General features: G+C 36.6%; 2 protein-coding genes and 1 long non-coding RNA gene across 8 annotated transcripts in view; 2 read left to right on the forward strand and 1 right to left on the reverse strand.

The window, feature by feature from the left end:
* PPIL3 (peptidylprolyl isomerase like 3) overlaps positions 1-7,741 on the forward strand; it is a 9,188-nt gene extending 1,447 nt beyond the window's left edge. For all 4 annotated transcript variants that reach the window (XM_072961503.1, XM_072961502.1, XM_015240023.3 and 1 more), the window contains exons 3-7: positions 1,104-1,178; positions 2,233-2,326; positions 2,684-2,751; positions 5,394-5,512; positions 7,564-7,741. In XM_072961503.1, coding sequence (XP_072817604.1) covers positions 1,104-1,178; positions 2,233-2,326; positions 2,684-2,751; positions 5,394-5,512; positions 7,564-7,690 — 483 coding nt within the window. In that variant the 3' untranslated portion in view covers positions 7,691-7,741. The remainder of the gene's footprint in view (positions 1-1,103; positions 1,179-2,232; positions 2,327-2,683; positions 2,752-5,393; positions 5,513-7,563) is intronic.
* LOC140696454 (uncharacterized) lies at positions 3,358-14,052 on the reverse strand. The gene is made up of 4 exons (XR_012072807.1): positions 13,863-14,052; positions 12,366-12,494; positions 4,316-4,489; positions 3,358-3,429 (listed from the first exon to the last, which is right to left on the reverse strand). It is a non-coding gene; the product is annotated as an uncharacterized lncRNA (long non-coding RNA).
* On the forward strand, positions 14,039-23,243 carry CLK1 (CDC like kinase 1). Of its 3 annotated transcripts, none has more exons than XM_006205173.4 (13): positions 14,039-14,171; positions 15,588-15,748; positions 16,159-16,387; positions 17,407-17,497; positions 17,915-17,981; positions 19,951-20,067; positions 20,153-20,319; positions 20,858-20,952; positions 21,046-21,175; positions 21,767-21,849; positions 22,310-22,389; positions 22,662-22,752; positions 22,874-23,243. In XM_006205173.4, exons 2-13 carry the CDS (start codon positions 15,588-15,590, stop codon positions 23,015-23,017), a joined length of 1,455 nt encoding a protein of 484 aa, XP_006205235.1. In that variant the 5' UTR covers positions 14,039-14,171; the 3' UTR covers positions 23,018-23,243. The 3 variants fall into 3 exon arrangements, with proteins under 3 accessions (XP_006205235.1, XP_015095498.1, XP_072817597.1); XM_072961496.1 differs by lacking the exon at positions 14,039-14,171 and adding an exon at positions 14,722-15,039; XM_015240012.3 differs by lacking the exon at positions 17,407-17,497 and having other exon boundaries at positions 14,076-14,171.
* The last annotated feature ends 576 nt before the right edge of the window (positions 23,244-23,819 follow it).

The raw sequence follows: 23,819 nt of genomic DNA on the forward strand, positions 1-23,819 counted from the left end.
TAAAATGATTCTAAACAAAACCAGAAATAAGCGAAATAACTTTAAATCTTTGTTTTTCACTTAAAACACTATTTACCTTTTATGGAAAAAGACTGATTACAAAGTGGATAGAGATAGGAAGAAGGTGTTGCAGGAGTGGAAGAGTGTAGCCAGGTGTGGTAATTTTAACTGAACAATTTTGCACATGATCTAAGGAGGGCAACTAGAGCTTAACTGGAAGAAAAGCATTGTGCCCCACCTCCAACCACACACACATTTACACTCATACTCCTGCCCTCTGTTCAACCTAGTCATAACTCTCACTACTAGATATTTTTGTAAAAAAGCAGTGATATTAAAAAGGAAGCCTCAGAATAGTTTTCTACCCTTTCTGGAATGGAGCAACAAAAAGAGTATTCTAGCTATCAAAACAACAGATTAAACAAACAAGCAAGCAAGAGCCCTATGGTTACCTCTGCACATTTAGGATCTGGGAACACTTACACTTTTTATGTCTGTTGTCTTTAGTGTAGAAAGAAATTGTCTTTTAACTATCTCTCACAATTAAATTACATGAGGGAAATGATGAAAACTATGTAAAATTCATTTTCTTAGTGGGTGTATAGTATAGCTCAGTGGTAGAGCACGTCCTTAGCATGTGCAAGGTCCTGGGTTCAATCCCCAGCACCTTCATTAGAAAATTTTTTTTCCTAATTCATTTAGCTCATTGTCTCACTGTTTTTCAATAAATATTAATGATTTAGTGAATTGCCATTTAAATAAGTAATGCTAACATAAAAATATTTTTATTTATGAAAAATTCAAATTTAATGTAATTATTTCCATCACAATATTTGCTCCTAAATTTTTAGCATAGATACCATTTTACCTTAGTATTCATATTTATCTTCTGGAGTTTTTTTTCTACTGATGACATAAATTTTGAAGAAATACAACTTATCTCTCAGAGCTACTATGTGAACAGGTCATCTCTGTAATGGTGTTTCTTTTTATTTTTGTTCAGTTTATCATCTTTAGTATCTAGTTATGGAGATGATACTGTGCATAAAGTCACTTGAAGAAATCTCATTTTTTTTCTCACGTTCTCTCCCTCTCTTTTTTAGTCGGTGACATTGCATACAGACGTAGGTGATATTAAAATAGAAATCTTCTGTGAGAGGACACCCAAAACATGTGAAGTGAGTACCATAATGTACATATGAAAAATGAGTTAATGTAACAGGATAACTATTTTGAAATTGAGTCATCTAACTTAACATAAAAAAACCTTTTCTATAAAAACCATTGTCAAGAAAAACCACCAATCATAATTTCTGGCCTCATTTCCATTTCCTTTTCTGATACCAAAGGTGGACAAAGAAAAGGTAGATAATTTTTCTCTAACCATAGAGTAGCTGGTATCTTTTTCTTTTAGCTTGTTTTCCTCAGGAAATGTAAATAATCATTAGATATTAGGTAATAGAACTGTTCCATACATTATTTCACTTTTTTAAATGACAAGGATGGAAGGAAAGAGTCAGCTATGTATATTCATTAATTCAACAATTTATTTGTGAAAGACTGTCTTGCCCGTATCTGAAACACAGTGATGGACAAGAGACATTCCTTGCTCTTGTGGAGCTATTATTCTACCCGGGAAGATTGGCTGGGGGTGGGAGGTGGGGTAAAAATTATTTCCAGAAAAAAAGCATTTCTAAAGGTTGACAATTCTTTGAAGAAAATGAAGTATTGAGATAGAGAATAATGGGAAATGATTTATTTAAAAGGAGGGCAAGCCTAGCCAAGGAAGTTATACTTTAAAAACTGAGTGTGAAACGTAATGAAGGCATCTCCATGCAAAGACTTATAAAAAGAACATTCCAGGCATAGAGACAGCAGGTACGAGGGCCTCAAGGTGGGAAAGTCTGCCTTTTTTAGATGAATTTTCAGAAGGCTGATGGGGTTAACATAGTAAGCAGCAGGGAAGAGTATACTGTCATTCTGAGATGTAGAAGTGTAGGCCAGGTTATGCAGGCCTTGTTAGACTCTGTTGAGGACTTTGTGTTTTAGTCCAAGAGCAGAAGAAAGCTATTTAAATGTTTTAGGCAGGGAAGTGACATTGTCTAAGGTACTGCCTTAAAAAGACATAGTTTAAATATGCTTTTGTGGTGTTTTCAATAAATACAGTTGGTTCCTTATCTTAAATGTGTTTCTGCTACATCATATCTCAATCATTATTTTTATTCTCTTCAGAATTTCTTGGCTCTTTGTGCCAGTAATTACTACAATGGCTGTATATTTCATAGAAATATCAAGGGTTTCATGGTTCAAACGGGAGATCCGACAGGTAAGTTATTCCAATAATATCTAGGGAATTGGGTACACAGTGTGAAGAAGAGAATAGACAAAAAAAATAGAAAAATAAAAGAATGTGGAGTTTTTATAACTTATTTTTAAGCAGAAGCTACTAGCACTGAGCCCTAAAATATGAAAAACATTGATAAAGGAGGGAGAGTTTTTGGTTTTTGTAGAGACATTTTATTTTTCTAATATTTAAAGTTAAATTTTGGGAAGTAAGAGGACATATCAAATTTTATTTGTATTTAAGAGTTATACTATGTAAACTAGCCCTTATGTTTAGAAAATGAACCCTTTTTCAACTTTAATTAAATACTTCTTTTCATTTATTTGTCTGGTAATACAGGTACGGGAAGAGGAGGTAACAGTATCTGGGGCAAGAAGTTTGAGGATGAATACAGTGAATATCTTAAGGTATATCTGAAATACTTCAAAATCTATTTTTTCATGCCTTGTTTATGGGAACTTTGATACATATGTTGTAGTAATACAAGTTAAAATAATTAGTAAACAAATATACTTTTTTGGTAGTTTTTGCACACTTGATAAATGATGTCAGGAAGAAGATACAAATGGCAGTTCTAGCCTAATATATACTGGAATCTCACCATCACACGGATCTTGACACAAAGTGAGCTCATCTTTTGGTCCAATCTGAAATTTTAAATCAGTAATATACCTAAGGGGCTTAATGACTCCCTACAAAATTCATGTTGAATGACATGAATCATTGGTCTTTTTTGAGAGTGGGAAGGAGAGACTATCAGACCTCCTGGTGGCAATATTGCCCATTATCAATCTCCAACTTTTATCATCTTTTGTTAAATGTTTGAATATTCCTGAATTAACTTTGTCTGTGGTAGATCTCAACTAGGTTAAAAAGAAGTGCATATAAATAAATCTTCAGCATGGTAAAATTAGATATTTATATTTCCTTTGGGTTTTTTTTTTTGTATTTTTCAAACTTTTTAAAGAAATTTTTTTCTAAAGTTAAGAAACTAGTACATACCTTTTTAAAAAAAAAAAAATCAGTTCCACTCCTCAGAGAAGACATCAGTTAATAATTTATTTTGTGATCTTTCAAACTTGTACCTGCATAGAATGATAACTTTATAATTAGAAAAAAAGAGATCAATTCTCATCAATCAAAATATATAATTTAGTATATTATATTTCAGTTATAGTAAAATATACTCAGCAGAACTTCTGAAAATTATTCACTGCAGTTTTTTTCTCTGGATGGGGGAACTCAAGAGTAGTTTATCTTTCGGCTTTTCTATCATAAAGAAATATTGTTACAAAGTTTGGGTTGGGAGGTGATAAATTGTTTAAGAAGTCATCCTTTTCCTGAATTGGAAACAAAACAATTTTTTAGGCATTAATTATTGACTGCTTCCATGATACTAATCTGCCATCCTATATCAGTGGTTTTCAAACTTTGCTGCTACAGATTCACCTATGGAAGTTTTAAAAATATAAAAGATGAGGGCCTTACCTCCTAAATCTAGAGAAAAAGTCAGTAGAACTGATTAGGACCATGATTATAATTTAAAGGTCTCTGGTGATTCCTATGTAGCCAAGGTTAAGAACTATTTTCTTATATACCACAGTTGAGAATGTGCATTGAATATTCATATACTCTAACCCAGAAATTCCATTCCCAAGTGTTTACCTTAGAGAAACTCCTGCGTGTGTGCACCAGGAAACATGTACAACAGTGTTCCTAGGGTGCTATTTGCAATAGCAAAAACCTAAAAACAACCCAAATGTCAACTGATCTTTAAATGGACAAATTGTAATATATTCAGTTGTAAAAGCTCTATATACATATATGAATCTTAGAAACATAATATTAAGTGTAGAAAGCATTTCGCAGAAGGCTACAAATAGTATGATGCTATTTTATTGAGCTCAGAAATGAGTGAAAGGAAACAATATATTGTTTAAGTAGGTATAAAGATATTAGAATAATGTTTACCTGTTGGAGAGGCTAAGGTGATAGCTGAGAGGAGCACATAGGCATATGCAACAGTTTGATAAATTTTACTTCTTATAGTTTGGAAACAGGTTGATGGGTGCTTATTTTATTAAGCTGTAAGTGGTACATACATTCTTATGTATGTATCAAATACTATACTTGATTGGAGGTCACCTTTTAGGGAGACAATAAAGCATTAATATTTCAATGTAGCTGCATCTCTGTGACTTGTCTCATTTGGGTCCCCTGACGAATAGCTAATCATTGAGTTACTTATATTTGGGCACCCCTCGGTAATGTGGTTCTGTCTGTCTTCAATCTTATCAGTAAAGTGTACATAGTCCCTTATATAATGAATGTTAGAGCTCGACGAGACCTTCCTTAGATCATCCAGTGCTGGGGTTATGAACTAACTGCCTATGGGTGGAAGACCCACAGATGCATTCTCTATGGCCATTGGTTCCAAAAATATTGTAAATGTCATGAGGCAAGAGATACATTATTCCTTTTGCCAGATCCCACCACTCTCTTACATTCATGGGCATGGGTAAAATTGGGCATGTTTATATTCTGCCCACTTATCAATTTATTATTTGCTGAGCCTTGTGAGCATTTGAATTATGAATAAACCCCTGAATAGTCCAAACTCCCTTGTTTTACAGATAAAGAAACTATCCAGAGTCCACTGTATGTGTGAAGAGATTATGGGGATTTTGGTTTTGTTGTCTGCCTGATCATTTGTCTCATGCCAGCACACTGTTACTTAATATAAATGTAAGGATTATTTCTATCATATACTGCTATTGCCAAAAGTGTTTGTGGCTGTACTTTTCCAAAGTGAAAATGAAATTAATTGTGGAATATGATTTGATATATAAACAATTTACATACAAGTTTTCAGAGATACAGATAATACAGAAACTGAATATTTGGACTAGCCCTAATAGAAGCTGATTAAATGTTTTCTTGATCCCTTAAATATTGGAAAAGTAAAGAGTACATGTCTTGTTTTAGTCCTATTTTTGGGATACTTACGTAAAGACACAGTTAAATTAATAGTATGGTGTCTCTTTTTCAGCACAATGTTAGAGGTGTTGTATCTATGGCTAATAATGGCCCAAACACCAATGGATCTCAGTTCTTTATCACCTATGGCAAGCAGCCACATCTGGACATGAAATACACTGTGTTCGGAAAGTGAGTATTCTAGTGATGGTTTTCTTTAAGTCTACCACTAAGTCTAGCCCTGTGACCTTGGGAAACTTAAAATTTCTGTCAGAATCAGTTTCCTTATTTTGTAAAAGAGGGGCCAGTACTTCTTTTCAGGGTTATTATGCAAGTTAGCAGTAATTTATCTGTTTTCATTAAGAATAGCATATTGCAGCAGCTAACAGATCTGAATTACAGTGGCTTAAAAAAGATGGACTGGGATGGACTCAATAAAATCAGGCTTCTGTGAATAAGGGAAGGAGGGAGGGTATAGCTTAAGTGGTAGACTGCATGCTTAGTATGCACAAGGTCCTAGGTTCAATCCCCAGTACCTGCTCTAAAAATAAATATAAATAAACCTAATCACTCCCCTCCAAAAAAACCCCAAAATAAAAAAAATAAAGATTAAAAAATGATAATTAAAAAAAGAAGGGGAGACTGGATCCTAGGGAGGTGTTCAGCAGTCTCTGCCAGAATATCCATTACAAAAACTGTACCTGGGAATTGCTTTTATAAATCAACAGAAAGTCAGTTTGTCAACAAATATTTACTATACTCCATAAACCAAGGCACAGTTCTAGGGTTTGTTTTATCTAAAACAATGGTTCAGATGCCAACCTAGGTTACTTAAAAATACAAGAGTCAGCAACTTTCTTTCTCCTTCCATATCATGTCTAATTTATAGATTAATAATAATCAACAAAGAGGAATTTTACAGCCTGTAATAGTTTTTGTGTGTATATGGATAATCTAGATTCCTTTCCTTTTATTTTCTCCCTAACCTACCATTCAGAATTACTGATCAGTAATTACCAGGACTTATTTTACATGATTTGTAACAAAACTATACTTTAGGACAAGGATTGTTAACCTTCGGTCTAGTAACTCCTTGAAATTGTGTTTTGTGTAAATGCACACACAGTTTTTTGGGGAAAATGATAGACACTTTCCACTGGTTCCCAAAGGGGCCCATGTCCCAGATACTTAACTAGACTTACCTCAGTGCTACATGCCCTTTTTTTTCTTTCTTTTTTTTTTTTTTTGCCTGAGATTTGTTTCCTGTATCCTCTGTTTCTGTTACTGATCTAGAAGGTAGGAAAGCCTTTAAAACTTAACGATTTAAAGACCTTAATTGTCCTACATTTGGGAGTAAAATCAAAAGCTTTTGATTATAGTACCATTTTAGTGGAAATGTAAAATAAAATGTAAATCTGATACTTCTTTTAGAATTTATTTTTATTTATTTATTTTTTGGGGTGCAGTAATTAGATTTATTTATTCATTTTAATGGAGATACTGGGGTCTGAACCCTGGACCTTGTGCATGCTAAATGTGCACTCTACCACTGAGCTATACATTTCCCTGCTGTTACCTTTTTTTTAAGTTCATTATGTTTTGACAATTGATTTGAATTGCACTAAAAGGTACAATCTAAAAAGCCACATTTTCTTGGCAAATGTTTCAGACTAACTTTCAAGAACATATTTGAAATACAGCTCTCAATACTGTTTTTTCTTGCAAAAACAAGAAATGAGCTTGCTGGAAGTGGGCTTAACTATCTTTTCTGCTATTTTAATGATTGCTTTTAGTTGTCCAGAAGCAAAAAATAAAACACCATATTTAAACAATAAAGTGCAAAGTGGCCACTTACTTCAGGACCTTCAGGGTAGGGCAGAACTGATGATGGTGTCATTCTTACATACTTTCTTTAGGTATTTCCTATAGCAAAGAAAACCTATGACTGGTTATATTGGCTCCACTTTTAGCTATTTTGTGTGAATGAGGCAGAATACAGTGTTTGGATACATTAGTGGAAATATTCCTGCCCACTGCTATTGCTGTCTAAAGGCATAAGAATGTTGGCCCATACCTATGGCAGAAAATCAAAACAGCATTTTATCATACACTCAACTAGGGAATTCAAAGAACTATGAGGCATGGTTCTTTTTTCTTAGGGAGAGTATAATTGCTATAGGTATCTGGATATTATGTTTCAATCTCAGAAAAAATGTTCAAACATGATATTGTTTTTCTTTCAGGGTAATAGATGGTTTGGAGACTCTAGATGAACTGGAGAAGTTACCAGTCAATGAGAAGACATATCGACCTCTTAATGATGTACACATTAAGGACATAACTATTCATGCCAACCCATTTGCTCAGTAGCTATAATAGACCTGAAAAAATATTTGGCAGACTACTAAAGAATCACACCTATTTTGGTTTACCCAGTGTTAATTATGTCAAGAGATTACATCGTCGGCTGCTTGTTTACCAGTAGGATATTCTATGAGTTGGTGGTAACAAAGGGAGCCAGTTTTTACTCTTATTCTTATAGCATGTTCTTTACTGTAACTATTATCCAATGTATTTTTTCAAGTTTAATTTAAAAAAAAAAACCTGTTTAGATTTGTTTCTACATATAAACAACTCATTCTTAAATGCTGAGTCTTGGGGATGGGGAGGGGATAGCTCAAGTGGTAGAGCACATGCTTAGCATGCATGAGGTCCTGGGTTCAATCCCCAGAACCTCCTCTAAGAATAAGTAAATAAATAAGCCTAATTACCTCCCCCAACCAAAAAAAAAAAAAAAAAAGGATAAATGCTGAGTCTCAAGTCCAGGCATTTTTGATGCACCTAATTATATCCTCATATGTAGTTCACATCCTGGAAGTATTATTTTCTATTAATTTATTCGCTTGGTACAGTTAGAAAGAGGAAGGACAGATAAAGAGATGGCCTAGAAAGGCCAGTCAATCCATTTGCTGTTTTCCCTGGACTTTAAATTTATAATAAAGGCTTGGAGAAGTCCTGGAGTACAGTAAACACTCAGAATTTCCCAACTGATTTGCCCATGGAACTTTTTTTTTTAAGTGTATCTTTTAGGAGTAGGCAGTGGCAGAAAAAAAAATAAAAATAAAGTATACCTTTTAAAACATTGCAGGATAGAGTTCCACAGATAATCCACTTGAAAAATACAATTCGTTGTAGAGTCCTAGTCTGTCTGAACCACAACTCTGCCCCCTACTAGTGACAAGTTAACATTTCTAAGCTTTAATTTTCTCATCCATAAATAATATTCCTTCATATGACTATTGTGAGGATTAAATGAAATAACATGTGTAACACTTCTGGCATGTAACAAGTGTTCTGAAGCAAGTAAATGGAAGCTGCTCCCGTACCATAGCAGGGCTCTAACCTAATCAGGCCATTTAGCAGGCTCTCCCATTGATTTGATCAAGAATTATGCCCCACTCACTGTCTAAATCACCTAAATTAGATTTTGGGTATTACTGAAACTGATAGCAAAATTCTTGTTTTGTATCATTTCTGCAGATGGCTGATATAATTAATGTTTTGATTCTTCCTTAACTGCAGTTTGGGAGTTATCTTGTAGTTATACTCTTGTTACTATCAGTACCCTCCATACCTTCCACTAAACCAAGGGGCCAGTTATACTAATTTGATCACTTAAATTTAATCATTAGTATCTAGAATTAGCATTAAGGCTTTTTTGGGCCAGAATTTGGTTTGCCACTTCTTATACTTGATATCTTTCTTTTCTAAACATGTCACTGAATTTTTTGTCACCACCCTTGAGAGGATTTTACTGATTATCAAGATTTTTTTTACTGACTGACATTCCTCAATTTTTATTCCAAACTGCCATTTTTTTAGTGGTGCCAACATGATGACTTTTTAGTTCTTAGAGCTCATTCTTAGGTCTACTCAGTTATAGACATAAGGATCTCATAGATGAGGAGGTATACTGGCTGCCCACCTTGGGCCTCTTGTAGGTACCATGAGGATCAAAATCCACTCATACTGAATAGACCTGTTCACTGATCACATTAGCAGTTCTGTTCCATGTATTACTTGGCAGTAAATGTGAACTACTTAGAAGACTAGAATATTGCTGATTAACTCAAATTCTCTTTAAAACAAAAGTAATATAGTTCCCCATTTAGATCAGAGTTTGGCAAACTACAGCTCTCAGACTGGCTACCTGTTTTGCAAGTAACATCTTCTTGGAACTCATTCCTATTTGTTTATGTAATGCCTCTGGCTGTTTTGTGCTACAACAGCAGAGTTGATTGGATGTGACAAATACCAAATGGCCGGCAAGTGGCAAGCCTAGAATATTTACTATCTGGCCCTTTAAGAAAGTTTGGCAACCCTTGATCCAGACTATCAGAAGTTGCCAGATAATTATGGTTTCACAGCAAAGGGAGTTGGATGAGTTTAAGGGATAATATAATCAAACAAAATCTGAAACCTCCTTCACCACTCTAGAATTGTACCTGACCTATCCCTTAGAATTCTTGAGTCCTATTAAATCTTGGAGCTCTCTTTTGAGTAGAAGGCCTGCAGACCTTCTAGTTAACAGCAAATTGAATAGTTGTAATTTATACCTTGTTGAACTTGGAAATTTCCAAATCCATTTAGCATGTTTATTAGCTACCTATGTAAGGCATTTTTTTTCTCTATTTTGGTTTTTGTTTTGTTTTGGGGGGGGAGTGTATGTATTTTTTTCTTTTTTGCATTTTTTTTTATGTTGGGTATTTCGGAAGATATGTATTTTTGTTTGAAAAACTAAAGCTAGTAATTTACTGAGCTGCTTCCAGATTTGGAAACAAAGGTGCACAGGACAATGCCTACTCTATGAGAGCATTAAGGAGTCTAAGGAGCTAAAAGAGATGTACGTCGATACATTTTAATACACAGGACTTAACTTTTAATCAGTTTAGTGAACTGAATAGATTAGTTACTATTTCACTAGTGAATTAAAAAGGAAAGTGATGGTTCTTTTCCATTCAATTTGTACCAATTGTGGTTCAGGTGGTGGATGGGAACGCCACATAATAATTTTAAAGGAAATCTAGAAGAATATATGACAATGGAAATTTAAAAAAAAATTATAATGAAAAAGGAATTAACCCAATCTTTTTTTTTCCTATGTAAATTGTGAGTATTTATTTCAAGCTTTAGATCCCAATCGATTTCAAAAAACAAAATCTGATTTCTCTTCTCAGAGTAGTTGATGCCTCCCTCCTTGTTAGGATGATTTTCTGGGGGCTGAAGGGGCCCTGTGCCCTTAGCAACACAATTCACCAGGCTTAGCAAAGTCCCTGATGCCCACTGTACCCCAGTCTTAAGAGAAAGAAACAAAACTCACCACCACGGGGCTGAACAAATGCACACACGCTAATGTAAATGAGCAGCTAAACCTTGGCAAATTTGATTTTTTTAAAAAAAAGTGTTTTGTGGGGGTTTTAGCCTTTTTTTTTCTTTCGCTACCCAGCATATACAGCACTTGTGAACTCCCAATGGGTTCCCAGCTTTAAATACATTAAACATCTTGATAAAAGACTAATTCTTCAAGAATCTAAAAACAGACCAAATGTGTTTCACTGTGAACACTTTGTAGAGATGACGTGAGGTGGGAGTTTGGGTTTAAAGAAACGGAAAAAAAAGAATCAATCCAGTGATGGGAGGGCAAAGAATGCAAGAATTCAGACATTCTGTGGAGGATTACGTTCTGTCCATTAAGAGGTCCATAAAAAGAAGCAAACTGAGATCCACAAGGGGAATCAGCAGGAGCCGTGTTTGTTTTCCCCACCCCTGTGATAAGTTTTTGCTGAGGGGCCACTGCTAGGTCCCCACTTGCTCCCCTCCCTTTGGCCTGAGACCCAAATCTTTATAAAGTTGCAAATGTTAAAACTGATGGTGTAGGGAATAATAAAATAATAGAACAAGAATATAAAAAGCAGTGTATATAGGAGTTTAATTACTGCAGTATCCAAAATTATTTTAAAAAAGAAAAGTTATTCCATAAATTGTGTTAGGATAACTGATAAATGACATGGATGAAAAAAAGCAAAAAGAACTTTAGCTCACAGGATACACCAAAATTCCACATGGATAAAAGAACTGCTTTTTAAAGAAAACACAATAAACTTAAAACATTTCAAAGAACTCCTCTGGAGACGAATGGAATTTCTCAGTTTACAAACTTGACAAAAGCAAAGATGGACTAGGTTTAACTACATGAAAATAAAAAACTTTTTTGCAATTTAAAAGGACAAAAGAGAACTGTATGATCAAAAAACCAGTAAGGTATGAATGAGCAAGTCACAAGAGAAAAGAAAAAACGTTCAACTCCACTCATTAAAAAATAAAGTTACAAGTTCAGTTTCCACCCAAATAACATTTTTTAATGTTACACACTAAGTTAGGGTGGCCATAACAAAGTACCAGAAACTGGGTGGCTTAAACAGAAGAAATTTTTCTCACAGTTCTAGGGACTAGAAGTTGGAGATCAAGGTGTGGGCAGGGCTGTTTACTCTGGGGCCTTTTTCCTTGGCTTGTAGATGACCATCTCCTGTCTACATTATCTTTCCCCTGTGTGTGTGTGTATCCTAATCTCTTTTCATTTAACACCAGCTAAATTGGATTAGGGCCCTCCCTAATGACCTCATTTAATCATAATTTACTTTGGTACAGACCCTATCATCTGGTTCTATAAGAATGAAGTCACTAGCCCCTACAGTCACTGATCTTCAACACACCCCGAAAGGAGTTCAGGGTGGAGATCAGGAATGACGCACTCTCTGCTCTGGGAAAAACTGGCAAAACAGGCCTTCAGACCAATATTTTTAGAAGAGTTCATGAGCCCAGTGTCTTGCACCTCCTCACATGTAGAAAAGCACTAAAATCATTATCAAGTCTCCAAAGGAGACATCTGCTCCTCAAGACTAGCAGCAAACCTCTGCCAAAATGTGTGCCTGACTGCATGTAACCCCCTTCACTAAAATCATATAATACTGACCTCTCCACCTACCTCTTTTGAGCAGTTCTTCAGAGCAATCTGAGAAGCTGCCTCCTGGGCCATAGTCCTCATTTAATTCACAGCTCTCACCTTTTTTTTTGGTGCACTTTTTTCAGTTGACACTACAAGTACAGTCGCACTCTGAAATAGTAGGGGTTAAGACTTAAACATATGTGTGTGTGTGTAGGGGGTGGGGGTAGGGACGGCATTGTCCTCCAAACATTCAACCCATAACATGCACTGAGACACTAAAATAGCTAATTTCATTAATGAAACTTTCAGTTTATCCCAAATCAGTAATTAGTTGGATGTGAACTTTGCTACATTTAAAACCATTCTGCAAAGCAGTTTTGGCAATATGTTCAAGATTTTTCTGTCTTTCACCCTGTAGTTTTACTGTGTTTTCTCCTAAAGAAATTTCTCTCTACACAAAGTCATTCACTGCAATTCTTCTCTGAAAGAGAATATGGTTGATGCCCATCTTGTAGACTGTTGTTAGGATTGAGAAATATGCAGAGTTTAGCTCAATGACCATGATTAGCTGTTAAACTCCAAAGACTGGGATTCCCTAGGTTTCCCTAACACTTAAATATGCTGTTAAACACATACTGAACACCTATACATTTTACAAGTTACTGTGAGGAATTTCTCCCTCACAGGTGAAATATTTACCTTATATTTAGTGATCCTGACCCCATGTAACAATTTGGACACTAATGGTTTTAAAGCATTTTCAAATCTGTTAGGAGAAGCGGCTTAAGAAAAGCAAATCAGAAGAGGAAATTTGGCAATGTGTATTCCTTATCCTCTACCAGACAGTAGTTGTGAATCCGTATTGGGCTGATTATCTATGTTGCTCTCCTGTGCAAATAAGACTAGAAAATTATGCTTTAACGTAACGCGTGATAATTTTACGTGTTCTTCCAAGTTTGAATGCCTTATGTGAGGATTTTTTTTCAGGTGACAAAATGGAGAAGGGGCGGAGCGTGGGGGGGTCAGGATCAGCAATTACTTTGTTGTATGAAATTGCAGCTTGAATTTTGTACAGAAGTTGCTTCATGATAATTCTGTCCTCTGTTAATGACTTTCCATGTTCCTCTTTCACAGTTTACTTGAGCTTTACATCGCAGAGGCTCGCTTAATGCGAAAATGTTGCGTAATTATGAGGAGTCCCCACTTCCTGTCTCCAGGCTCTTGCTCACATTTCTTCAAATTTTCAAACCCTGGGGAAAACCTTTCCAATTCAGTTTCAGTGCGTGTGGGTCCCAGCCACTAAAGATTTTACTAGTTTTAAATAGGTCTCAAAACCTTAGCAAAAGCCCAAATCTAGACAATAACTAATCAGGCTCTATTCGATGCAGGTGGCTTCATTTTTTTTAAAGCATTGTTTTAGTCGTTGCATCAGGGCACAGGCTATTTTGTATCTGCTTCCCTCATTTTCCCTTATTTCTAGCGTTCACATGCGCGAATTTTAAAGAGCATGGACGAGTATCTTCCCCCAACACTTACTCTGTTTTCTCACACTCCGGAGACCCAGGCCAACATGGCCGCCGCCAACAACCTCCCTTCTTCCTCCCTCCACCTTCTACCCCAGCGCTTCCGAGCCCGCGCCTGCGCACAAGGCGGCCAAGGCGCGCCGGCCAAGCCCCTCCCCGCGGCGGAGACGCGCTTGCTGTGTCATCGTGTTTTCCCGGAGAGTCCGGACGCTGCGGCTGTCAGCTCCATCTTGTTGTTGGAGCCCGTCGCAGCCGGCTGAGGTTTCTCCGTCGTTGTCTTGCAAGCATCGTCTCCTTGGGCTTGGAGTCTTTGGCCAGCACGGTAAGACACAAGAGGAAGCGGGCTAGGGGTCAGGGCCTCTTTTCCGTGCCTCGAGACCGCTGGTGACGGTCCCCTCCAGGCTTGTTGGTCGCCCGCAGTCTCCAGCACGATGACCCCCTTTCCCCCGGCACCCCCCCGCCCCTGGCTGCACAAAGGTGGCCCGCTCGCTTCCCATGCTTTGCCGAGCCCGACGCTGCGAACTTCTGTTTGAATTGAGACGCCCCCAGACTCTGTCGGAGGGGAGTTGCAGGGTTTACGCGGCAGGGAGAGCTTCTCGAATGTTCGCCCTCCCCAGAAGGAGTGGGGAGGGCCGAGCCCGGGCGCCCGCGAGCGCCATGTTGTCTGCGCCCGCGGCCGAGCAGTCGCCGAGCTGTAAGATGGCGGCGGGGCGGAGGCGGCCCAGCTGCGGCCTGGGTGGCGTTTCCTTGGGTTCTGGAATGTGTGTAGGTCACGCCCTTAGAGAACTTGTTTATTAACAGATGGGGAGAAGACAGCGATACCACTGATGCCTTGTTGAGTCTTAAACGGTTGAGGGAAAACGGCGAGTGTCTTTGCCCGTAGCGGTGTTAACAAAAATCGGGTTTAGGAACCCGGGGAAGGAGAAATAATGTTACATCTGAAGGAGTGGGTGGGAGAAGTCAGGCGACCGGGAATTCTAGGCGTAGGAATTTGCCTCTCCTACCTCATTTCTTGGGAACAGTTGGAGCTTTTTATATCAGAGTTGTGTTCAGCGACGAGGTGGAGCCGGGCGGATGGTTCTCGTGTGAACTGCAGTTGATGAAAAGTCGTTTTTATATGTCTTTTTCAAGTTATTGGGCATTTTTGTTCGCAACCTTTCTGAAAGGAAAGTGGCTCGCACATTGATAGCGTAAGTTGTTTTTAGTCTAAACTAGGTTTTGTTATATATAGGACGCGCTGGGGAGTGGTGGTTTTGTTTACCAATGCCATAGTTGGCTTCCGTGTATAATGAAAGGCCTTGTTAGTTTGACTGATTCACCCCCTTTAAGGAAGTATAATGATGGTTCTGTTGCGAAGAAGAAAATTAAAATTGCGTTTAAGCTGGAGTCAGGTTTCGGATACACATGTAAATGAGTGAATTACGTGTAATAAATGTGTGTTCCTGCCGGGAAAGGGTTTTTCCCAAAGTTGATAAATTGAGATTCCCTTTTTTTTCCCTCCCCTTACACTCTTCCAGTAAATTTGAACATGACGTGTAAAGTTCAGGCTCCAGATTTTGGGACAACAAAATCATTGGGATTATCGGTGATTTCCGGTTGGGTGACAGTGACTTTTGAACTTAAATTTAAAAGAACAATTAAAACGTCACAACTACAGTTAATTTGCAAGGAAGAGTTAGATTAAACAGTGTTGACGTGTGGGTTACAATTTAACTGGAGAAACTTGTCTTGTTTGTAGATGAGACACTCAAAGAGAACTTACTGTCCTGACTGGGATGAAAAAGATTGGGATTATGGAAAATGGAGGAGCAGCAGCAGTCGCAAAAGAAGGAAGAGATCACATAGCAGTGCACGGGAGAACAAGCGCTGCAAATATAATCACTCTAAAACATCTGATAGGTAAGGAGGGTATTTAAAGTGTCTCAATATAAAAGTGCATTTTCCTACCATGTTACATGTCAGTTGTATCTCAGTAAAACGGGGCGAAGATACATTTTTACAGTTAAAACTTAATGTATCAATTTAAAAAAAAACTGATTATCATTGGTTTCTGTTTCCAATGATGGCTTGTGATGGTTGCAAAGTTGTATGTGGTTTTTCTGTTTGTTTTTGGGTGGGAAAAGCATGAAATTTTATTAAGAGTACTGTTTTGGGAGGGGAGGATGTAGTTCAGTGCTAGAGTGACTCTTCAGCATGCACAAGGTCCTGGGTTCATTCCTCAGCACCTGAATCAATCAATCAATTAGCGTTTTAAGAGATTGAGAATTTGAAGATATTTTGTGTTAACACAAAGCATTTTCTTTTTCTAGCCATTATTTGGAAAGCAGATCCATAAATGAGAAAGATTATCATAGTCGACGCTACATTGATGAGTACAGAAATGACTACAGTCAAGGATGTGAACTTGGACATCGCCATAGAGATCATGAAAGCAGATATCAGAACCATAGTAGCAAGTCCTCTGGTAGAAGTGGCAGAAGTAGTTATAAAAGCAAACACAGAATTCACCACAGTACTTCACATCATCGTTCACATGGGGTATGAGCTCTTTTAAAATATTTTGGAAATTTTATTTCCCATGTGGAACAGGAAAACTTGAATTTGTGTTTGATCATTTGAGGAAGTTCTGTATAAGATGAAGTCATCTCATTTTTAACTTGCAGGATTCTTTCTGTGTTTGTGCATTGGATTAGGAAATTCCTGAAATACGGTACATGTTTAGTTATATAGTAAGATTTTATTAGTAGTTGGCAACTAATTGTCATTACAGTGGAATAGTGAAGGTAATTTGATTTAGGTTAGCTTATAGCAGGGATTACAAGATATTCTGAAAGACTTTTTTATGGTACTACAAGAAATCTGATTTGTTTTGATAAAGTCTTATTTACAAATAGGAATAGGATTTTTATTTTTGTATAATTGAGGATTATGCGTGCCTCTGATTATTCTGGCAAAGCATGTGCTCTAGTTTTTTTTCCCACTAAACCACTTAACAGATTTGAAGATTATGGGTTATGTGTTCATTTGGAGGTCAAATTCAGATGACATTTTAAATACCTTAGTGTAATTGTGTGCCAAATATTTTTTTCTCCCCAAAATTAAGATTTTTATTTTATTTACTGTTTTAATATTTGTTTTCTTAGATAGCTAGGAAATTAATTTGGCCACGGTCTACTTCTGACAAGTAAATATTACATCCTACAATTTTGCAACATTAAATTAGAACACTAGAAACGTAAAATTATGTTTCAGTGAATGCTACAACTAAGCATTTTTTTTTTAAGAACAATTGTATTATGTTTTGTTGCCTTGCCACTTTGAGTATCTTATCTGAAAATCTGTTCCTTGCCATGTTTTTCTCCTGTTAACATAAACTATGTGCCCTGTGAATTTCTGGGGACTGAATTTGAAATTGCTCCTGCCAACCGTTTGTGGCCTGGCGCGTATCTGAATGCCTGAATATCTCCCCGCTGAATGAATTTCGTATTCTGCCCTGAATTCACTCGGGTATATTGATTGGCTGGATGATCTTGGTGCCGCCCACTTGACGTTTCCAGAAGAGTCACCGAAGGAAAAGAACCAGGAGTGTAGAGGATGATGAGGAGGGTCACCTGATCTGTCAGAGTGGAGACGTACTAAGTGCAAGATGTATAGAATATTTTTCAACACTTCTTAACTTTTCAGATAACATAATCTTTATATAGATTAAGATTTCAGGGATTTGGAAATCTTTTTTCTTTCTCTGTTTTTGTTTGTTTTGTTTTTTTGTTTTTTTTTTTCCATTTCTTTTGGTGGGGGGGGATTGTGTTTTTACTTTCTTTAGAAATTTAATGTTTGTTATGCAGAACTTCCAAAACAGTAAATCAAGTTAATGAAATTAGCTTAAAAATGGAATTATACCTAAAAAATAGTTTTGTTTTGTTTTTTTTGGCAGTGTTGACCAATAAAATGTCTAGTGATGAGGAAATTTGTAGTATCAACTAGAATAATCTGCATTTGATAGCCTTTATTATAAGTAAACTGTTTCCACTTCTTGATATAACTAAGTTTTATTTCTTTTTTTAGATGAAATTGTTGATACTTTAGGTGAAGGAGCTTTTGGAAAAGTTGTGGAGTGCATTGATCATAAAGCGTAAGTTTCCTGGCCTTGGATTGCACTTGGGAAGGTGAACAGTATAGAAAATTAATTTAGCTTCAGGATATAGTCTGACCATAAATTAGACATGTCGTTGTATCCTTTTAGCTGTGGTTTTTGACTTAGGTGTAACAAACTCCCAGTAAAAGTTACTAGCCCCTTGTATTTTGAGCAGTAGCTATTAATAGTATGTGTAAACCTCTAATTTCAAGCTGAGAACAGATTTTGTTTCAAGAAGTATTTTGTTGTCCTACTAGGCACAGTTGTTAAGGCCATTGTTTTTTGGTTTTTTTTTTTTGTTTTTTGGTTTTTTTTTTTTTTTGCTGTTGTTTGTTTTATGTTAGGAGTCCATAGAGCTTTGCTTACCCCAGGCATTGAACCAGCCTTCAGGGTAGTTACCTAGGAACCTTTAGTTTTAGAAAGTAACTTAGTTGATCCTGATGATACACCTAGGGCTGAGAACTCTTCATTTGATGTCACAAGTTTTAACTTTTTATGCCCTTCAAACTTCTGAATGAAGTTTCTTAAGATAGTGTAAGATAGAATAGATAAACAAGTTTATACTTGTTTGAATGAAAAAGTAATGAAAAAGGTTACGAAAACAAATGTATACGTACGTATGATTGAAACATTGTGCTGTACACCAGAAATTGAGGCAACATTGTGGACTGACTACACTTAAAATTTTTTTAAAATGTTAAAAAATAAGATAGTATAAGAAATTTTTTCTCTACTTTTTAAATTTCTTCTTTGAATTTTTTTCCCATTTGGAATGGCAAAGCTTTTGTAAATGAATTACTAGAAGAGGTTTCCTACCATTGGTTGGTAATGTTCTGAGAACTAGAGCTTTAAACTTTGCTCCCACTTTGGTAACCTGGACTAAAGAAAGATTGAAATATTTACCAGTGTCTGGTACTATAGGAGGAAAACTGTTTTATGTACATTTGTTTTAAGTCTTAGTTTGAATGTCAGTAGAGGTGATACTGTTAGAGCAGGCAGATAGCTAGATATGAGCAGAGAAAGGAGGACACAGGCCAAATGGCAGGAATTGGGCAGAAAGGAGGGGCACAAGCCAAATGCAGGAAACCACACATCATGTGAGCAACAGGGATCCTTGGGCAGAGAAAGAAAATCAGGAACCTTGGGTCTGATAAGGGATCATGCTTTTTGGGGTGACTAGTGGCCTGGAGAAGAACAAAGAAAGGTGAGAAAAGGCAGAAATTTCTAGTGTCCGAATGTAACCTTTTGCTCATTGTGCCCTCATTTCAATAAAATTAGCCTTGTAGATCAGAAGTACCCATCATGTACTGACGCCTTGACACTTCCAATCCAGACTAAATAAGGACAGAAATCCCTCCTCCCTTCGGGAAGGTGGAGTTGGGATGATCATCAGGGAATACTATCCCAAACCCTTCCCTCCCCAGTGAATATTCCGCCCATTCATTTTTACACCCTATGTAGCTAACTTGCCAAAGAAACTTAGGGCAGCCACTCACCTGAGCCTGCCCGCTCTCCCCCTGAGAGTGTACTATCCATCTTTTAATACATCCTCACTTTACCTTTTTTAACGACTACATCTTGCCTCTGAATTCTTTCTGGGACGGGACAAGAACCTGGAACACCGGTTGCCTCTGTCAGCAACAATACTATCCCAATATTGTGAAATTAAAGCTATTGATACCTAGTTGAAAGGACATCATGTGAGTGGTGGTCTGATGAAAGAAATATATGTCATTCAACATACATTGACATGTTGACCCTACCGAATGCCCGAAGATCATTCTAGTTTCTTACCATGGACTTGAAGTTAGAGTACTTATGTATAATCAGACAAAACTGAACACTACACCATAAATTTCAAAAAGTGGGTCGGAGAAGAAGAAGTAGAGTTTGAACAGTGATAAGAGAAATGGAATTGGATATTACCTTTATCATTTTTCTAACTTGGACTTACTCTCTTTAACAGGGGAGGTAGGCATGTGGCAGTAAAAATAGTTAAAAATGTGGATAGATATTGTGAAGCTGCTCGCTCAGAAATACAAGTTCTGGAACACTTAAATACAACAGACCCCAGCAGTGCATTGTAAGTATCAAAATAAAATTTCAAAAATGGCCTCAGATTGGAATTGTGAGAGGCTGTACTCAGGTTGTTTTTCATGTGTTTGTAGCCGCTGTGTCCAGATGTTGGAGTGGTTTGAGCATCATGGTCACGTTTGCATTGTGTTTGAACTACTAGGACTTAGTACGTATGACTTTATTAAGGAAAATGGTTTTCTGCCATTTCGACTGGATCACATCAGGAAGATGGCTTATCAGATATGCAAGTCTGTGAATTGTAAGTACTTGGCAGTATATTCCAGAAACTTGAGTTTACTGAGACTGATTTTAATGCCAGATCAGTTTGGATCTTTAAGGAAAAAATAAGGTCTAACATATAGGACTTGGAAGCCTGACTTAAGAGTAGGTAGGAGAAAGGTGGTGTCGATTACAAAACTGTTGGTAAGTTTATTGCATTTCGTTGAGTAATATTGTTGTGTCTAAGACTGTCATTTAGCCTTTCTGGCTTCTAAAAATAATAATCTAGAATCAGTGGGTTAAAATTAAGGAAAGATAAATCTCAGCTTCAAAAGGGAAAGATACTTCTTTCTTACTTTTTAAGTAGTTAACTGTCAGTGAACTAACGTTTTAGAAGAGTGGTGGATTTTATTTGGTCCTGATGGTTTTCTAGTGGGCTGCTGAATGTTGACCACTTCTTTGGACACGTGAGAAGGCATCCAGAGAGGATTTTTGTTATAGGGCTTTGGGGTTTTGTTAGGTTAGATTTTCTGGTTTTGACTTTTATAATACAGGAACTTACTCTGTTTTGTTCTCAGTTCTGCACAGTAATAAGTTGACTCACACAGATTTAAAGCCTGAAAACATCTTATTTGTACAGTCTGACTACACAGAGGCGTATAATCCCAAAATGGTGAGTCTTTGATGTTTTGTCTCCACAGTTCCAAATGAATATTTTATGCCTTCTTAGTATTATGCGTCTTTAATCATCATTTATGATTTTCAGAAACGTGATGAACGCACTTTAATAAATCCAGATATTAAAGTTGTAGACTTTGGAAGTGCAACATACGATGATGAACATCACAGTACACTGGTATCTACAAGACATTATAGGGCACCTGAAGTTATTTTAGGTAAGTGTTTGTTAATTGTGCTTTGAGAACCGGTGTATGTCTTTATTGAAGCTGACTTTAAAATTTATTTATAGTTCTACGTTTTATTCTTTGTGGGACTTTATCTTCTTCCCTTTTAGGGCTTAGCATAATAAAACACATTAAGGATTTTAAACTCTTTATTTGTTCCAGATAGCCCTACGACTTTGAGTAAGTGGCTTAACCTTTCTAGAATTTAGTTTGCCTGTTTGTAATACGTGGTGGGATTTTAAAACATAACCATTTAATGCCTGTTATATTCCATACACTTCCTGTCTAGTCAGTCTTCATGTGGTATAGATGGCTCCCATTTTATAAATTAGGAAGTGGAGGCTCAGGAAAAAATGCTTTTCCTTAATCAATACTCCCAGAAGAGTGTGCCAGGTTTGGGGCTTGAAATCAGATATCTCCAGAGCCCTAATTATATCCTGTGCTATTGTATTATGTTTAAACATGGATTAGGTGATTCCTTTAGGTTCTTTCCAGCTCAAACATCAGATTATATACTTTTTAAAAACATGTTAGTAAGAAGTATTGAGGATTTTTTCATTAACAGTTTGGTTTGATTTGCAGCTCTAGGATGGTCCCAGCCATGCGATGTCTGGAGCATAGGATGTATTCTTATTGAATATTACCTTGGATTTACAGTCTTTCCAGTAAGTGACAATGATCTGTTTCAGTGGCTTTGCAAAAGTAAATTGCTATTATGTGAATGAACACTGTAACACAAAGTACACACGTTTAGGTCGTGCTTTTTTCTTCCTTGTTAAAGACTTATCAATTGTGGATAAATACAAAGAAGTAAAAATCTCATGTCATCTGACACTGTTGGGCATTTGTATTTCCTTCGTAATATATCATTTTATTTAAAACATTCCTCAGTATATTACAGAAAGTTACATTTGTTTTATTTAGGGAAGTTACTGGTGAACTTGTTCTGTAGGCCTTAATTTTTTCTTGTGCTGTATAACTTGCTAAACGTATGCCTTTTTTCAGCGATCACCTTCCTTGTGACTTGTAATAATCTATGGACTAAAAATTTAGCAGCTCTGTTAAATAAGAACAAAGTGTAGTGTGCAAGTAGAGATAATTAAAAACTTTTCTTTATTATTTTAGACACATGATAGTAAGGAACACTTGGCAATGATGGAAAGGATTCTTGGACCTTTACCAAAACATATGATACAGAAAACCAGGTATGTCTTATTTAAGAGTAAGTGCCATCATTAATACTACTTGCTCAAGTGTTCTGGTCAGAACTTTATAAAACAGTGAAGTCAGACCTAATGCTTTATCACTTTTAAATAGTAGACTGCCTTGCTGGGGAAGCCTGTTAATATTTCTATGCTGCTTTTTAAATCTCTGGAAAGGCATTGATTTAATTGATAGATCAGTCACCTTTGCTAGATGTTTTAAGTTTTCGTTCTCAGCACTCATACACTCAGAATGGATATTGACTTACTCTTAGGAAACGTAAATACTTCCATCACGATCGCTTAGACTGGGATGAACACAGTTCTGCTGGCAGATACGTTTCAAGGCGCTGTAAACCCCTGAAGGTAAGCCTGGGTCTTTGCTTAAATGGTCAAAACCTTGAGTTACCCCTCTTAATGGGGGAGAAATGAAATTATAGTAAATGGTAGTAGAAAAGGCTATTGACTGTATTTCTTTTCCTTTCAGGAGTTTATGCTTTCTCAGGATGCTGAACATGAGCTTCTCTTTGACCTCATTGAGAAAATGTTGGAGTATGATCCAGCTAAAAGGATTACTCTTAAAGAAGCCTTAAAGCATCCTTTCTTTTACCCCCTGAAAAAAACTATATAAATCTTTAATTGTTCCGCTCTCTTAAAAGAGATTGTACGGACTGTATCAGTCTAATTTTTAACTATTAAGTTATCTTGTACAGTTTTTGTAAATTTCTTACATTTTTGTATTGCCGTGTTTTGTTTGGATGACTTGATTTAAGTAAATAGCGAAATAATGAACATCTTTTTCAGTAATTACTGTATAACCTGATTTATTGAGAATAAATTTGTGCTTATGAAATTTATATGAATTACACAGTTTCTAACACCATTTTTATTCTACCTCTGTTATTATGAGATTGGTGGTGTGTCTCTTTCTTGGAGGTTTTTGGAAATCCTTGCCTTTGATTCCATTTTAGGACTTACCCCTTCTCTAAACCAAATGTAATGAAACTAAGTTTTAGGATACAAAGAACTACAGATTAGCCAAGGAAGTTTTGTTCTCCCTTTATTCCTATTCATATTTAATACTTCTTTTTAGAGTATTTGTAGTTTCACAGCAAAATTGAGAGGAAGGTACAGAGATTTCCAATATACCTCTTGCTCCACACATGGTCAGCCTTTCCCCATTATCAGCGTCTCTCATGTATCCAGCATTATAGTTTACAGGGTGTTTTCACCGCTCTAAAAAATCCCTTCTATTCGTCCTCCCCCCACTCCCAACCAAAGGCAACCACTGAAGTTTTTAATGTTCATAGTTCTGCCTTTTCCAGATTGTCATATAGTTGGAATCATAACCATATGTGGTCTTTTCAGATTGGCTTTCACTTTTTGAGTAATACGCATTTAAGGGTCCTCTATGTCTTCATAGCTTTACAGCT

This window comes from Vicugna pacos, chromosome 5 (assembly GCF_048564905.1).
Source record: "Vicugna pacos chromosome 5, VicPac4, whole genome shotgun sequence".
In the NCBI taxonomy this organism is placed as follows: Eukaryota; Metazoa; Chordata; class Mammalia; order Artiodactyla; family Camelidae; genus Vicugna; species Vicugna pacos.

What these genes read in the sequence shown, in the direction of transcription:
- CLK1 (XM_006205173.4), top strand. Translation starts at nt 15,588, where the DNA reads ATGAGACACTCAAAGAGAACTTACTGTCCTGACTGGGATGAAAAAGAT. An exon ending in AGGCGTATAATCCCAAAATG is followed by an intron (nt 20,953 to 21,045) that starts GTGAGTCTTTGA and finishes TATGATTTTCAG; the next exon opens with AAACGTGATGAACGCACTTT. An exon ending in CATATGATACAGAAAACCAG is followed by an intron (nt 22,390 to 22,661) that starts GTATGTCTTATT and finishes ACTTACTCTTAG; the next exon opens with GAAACGTAAATACTTCCATC.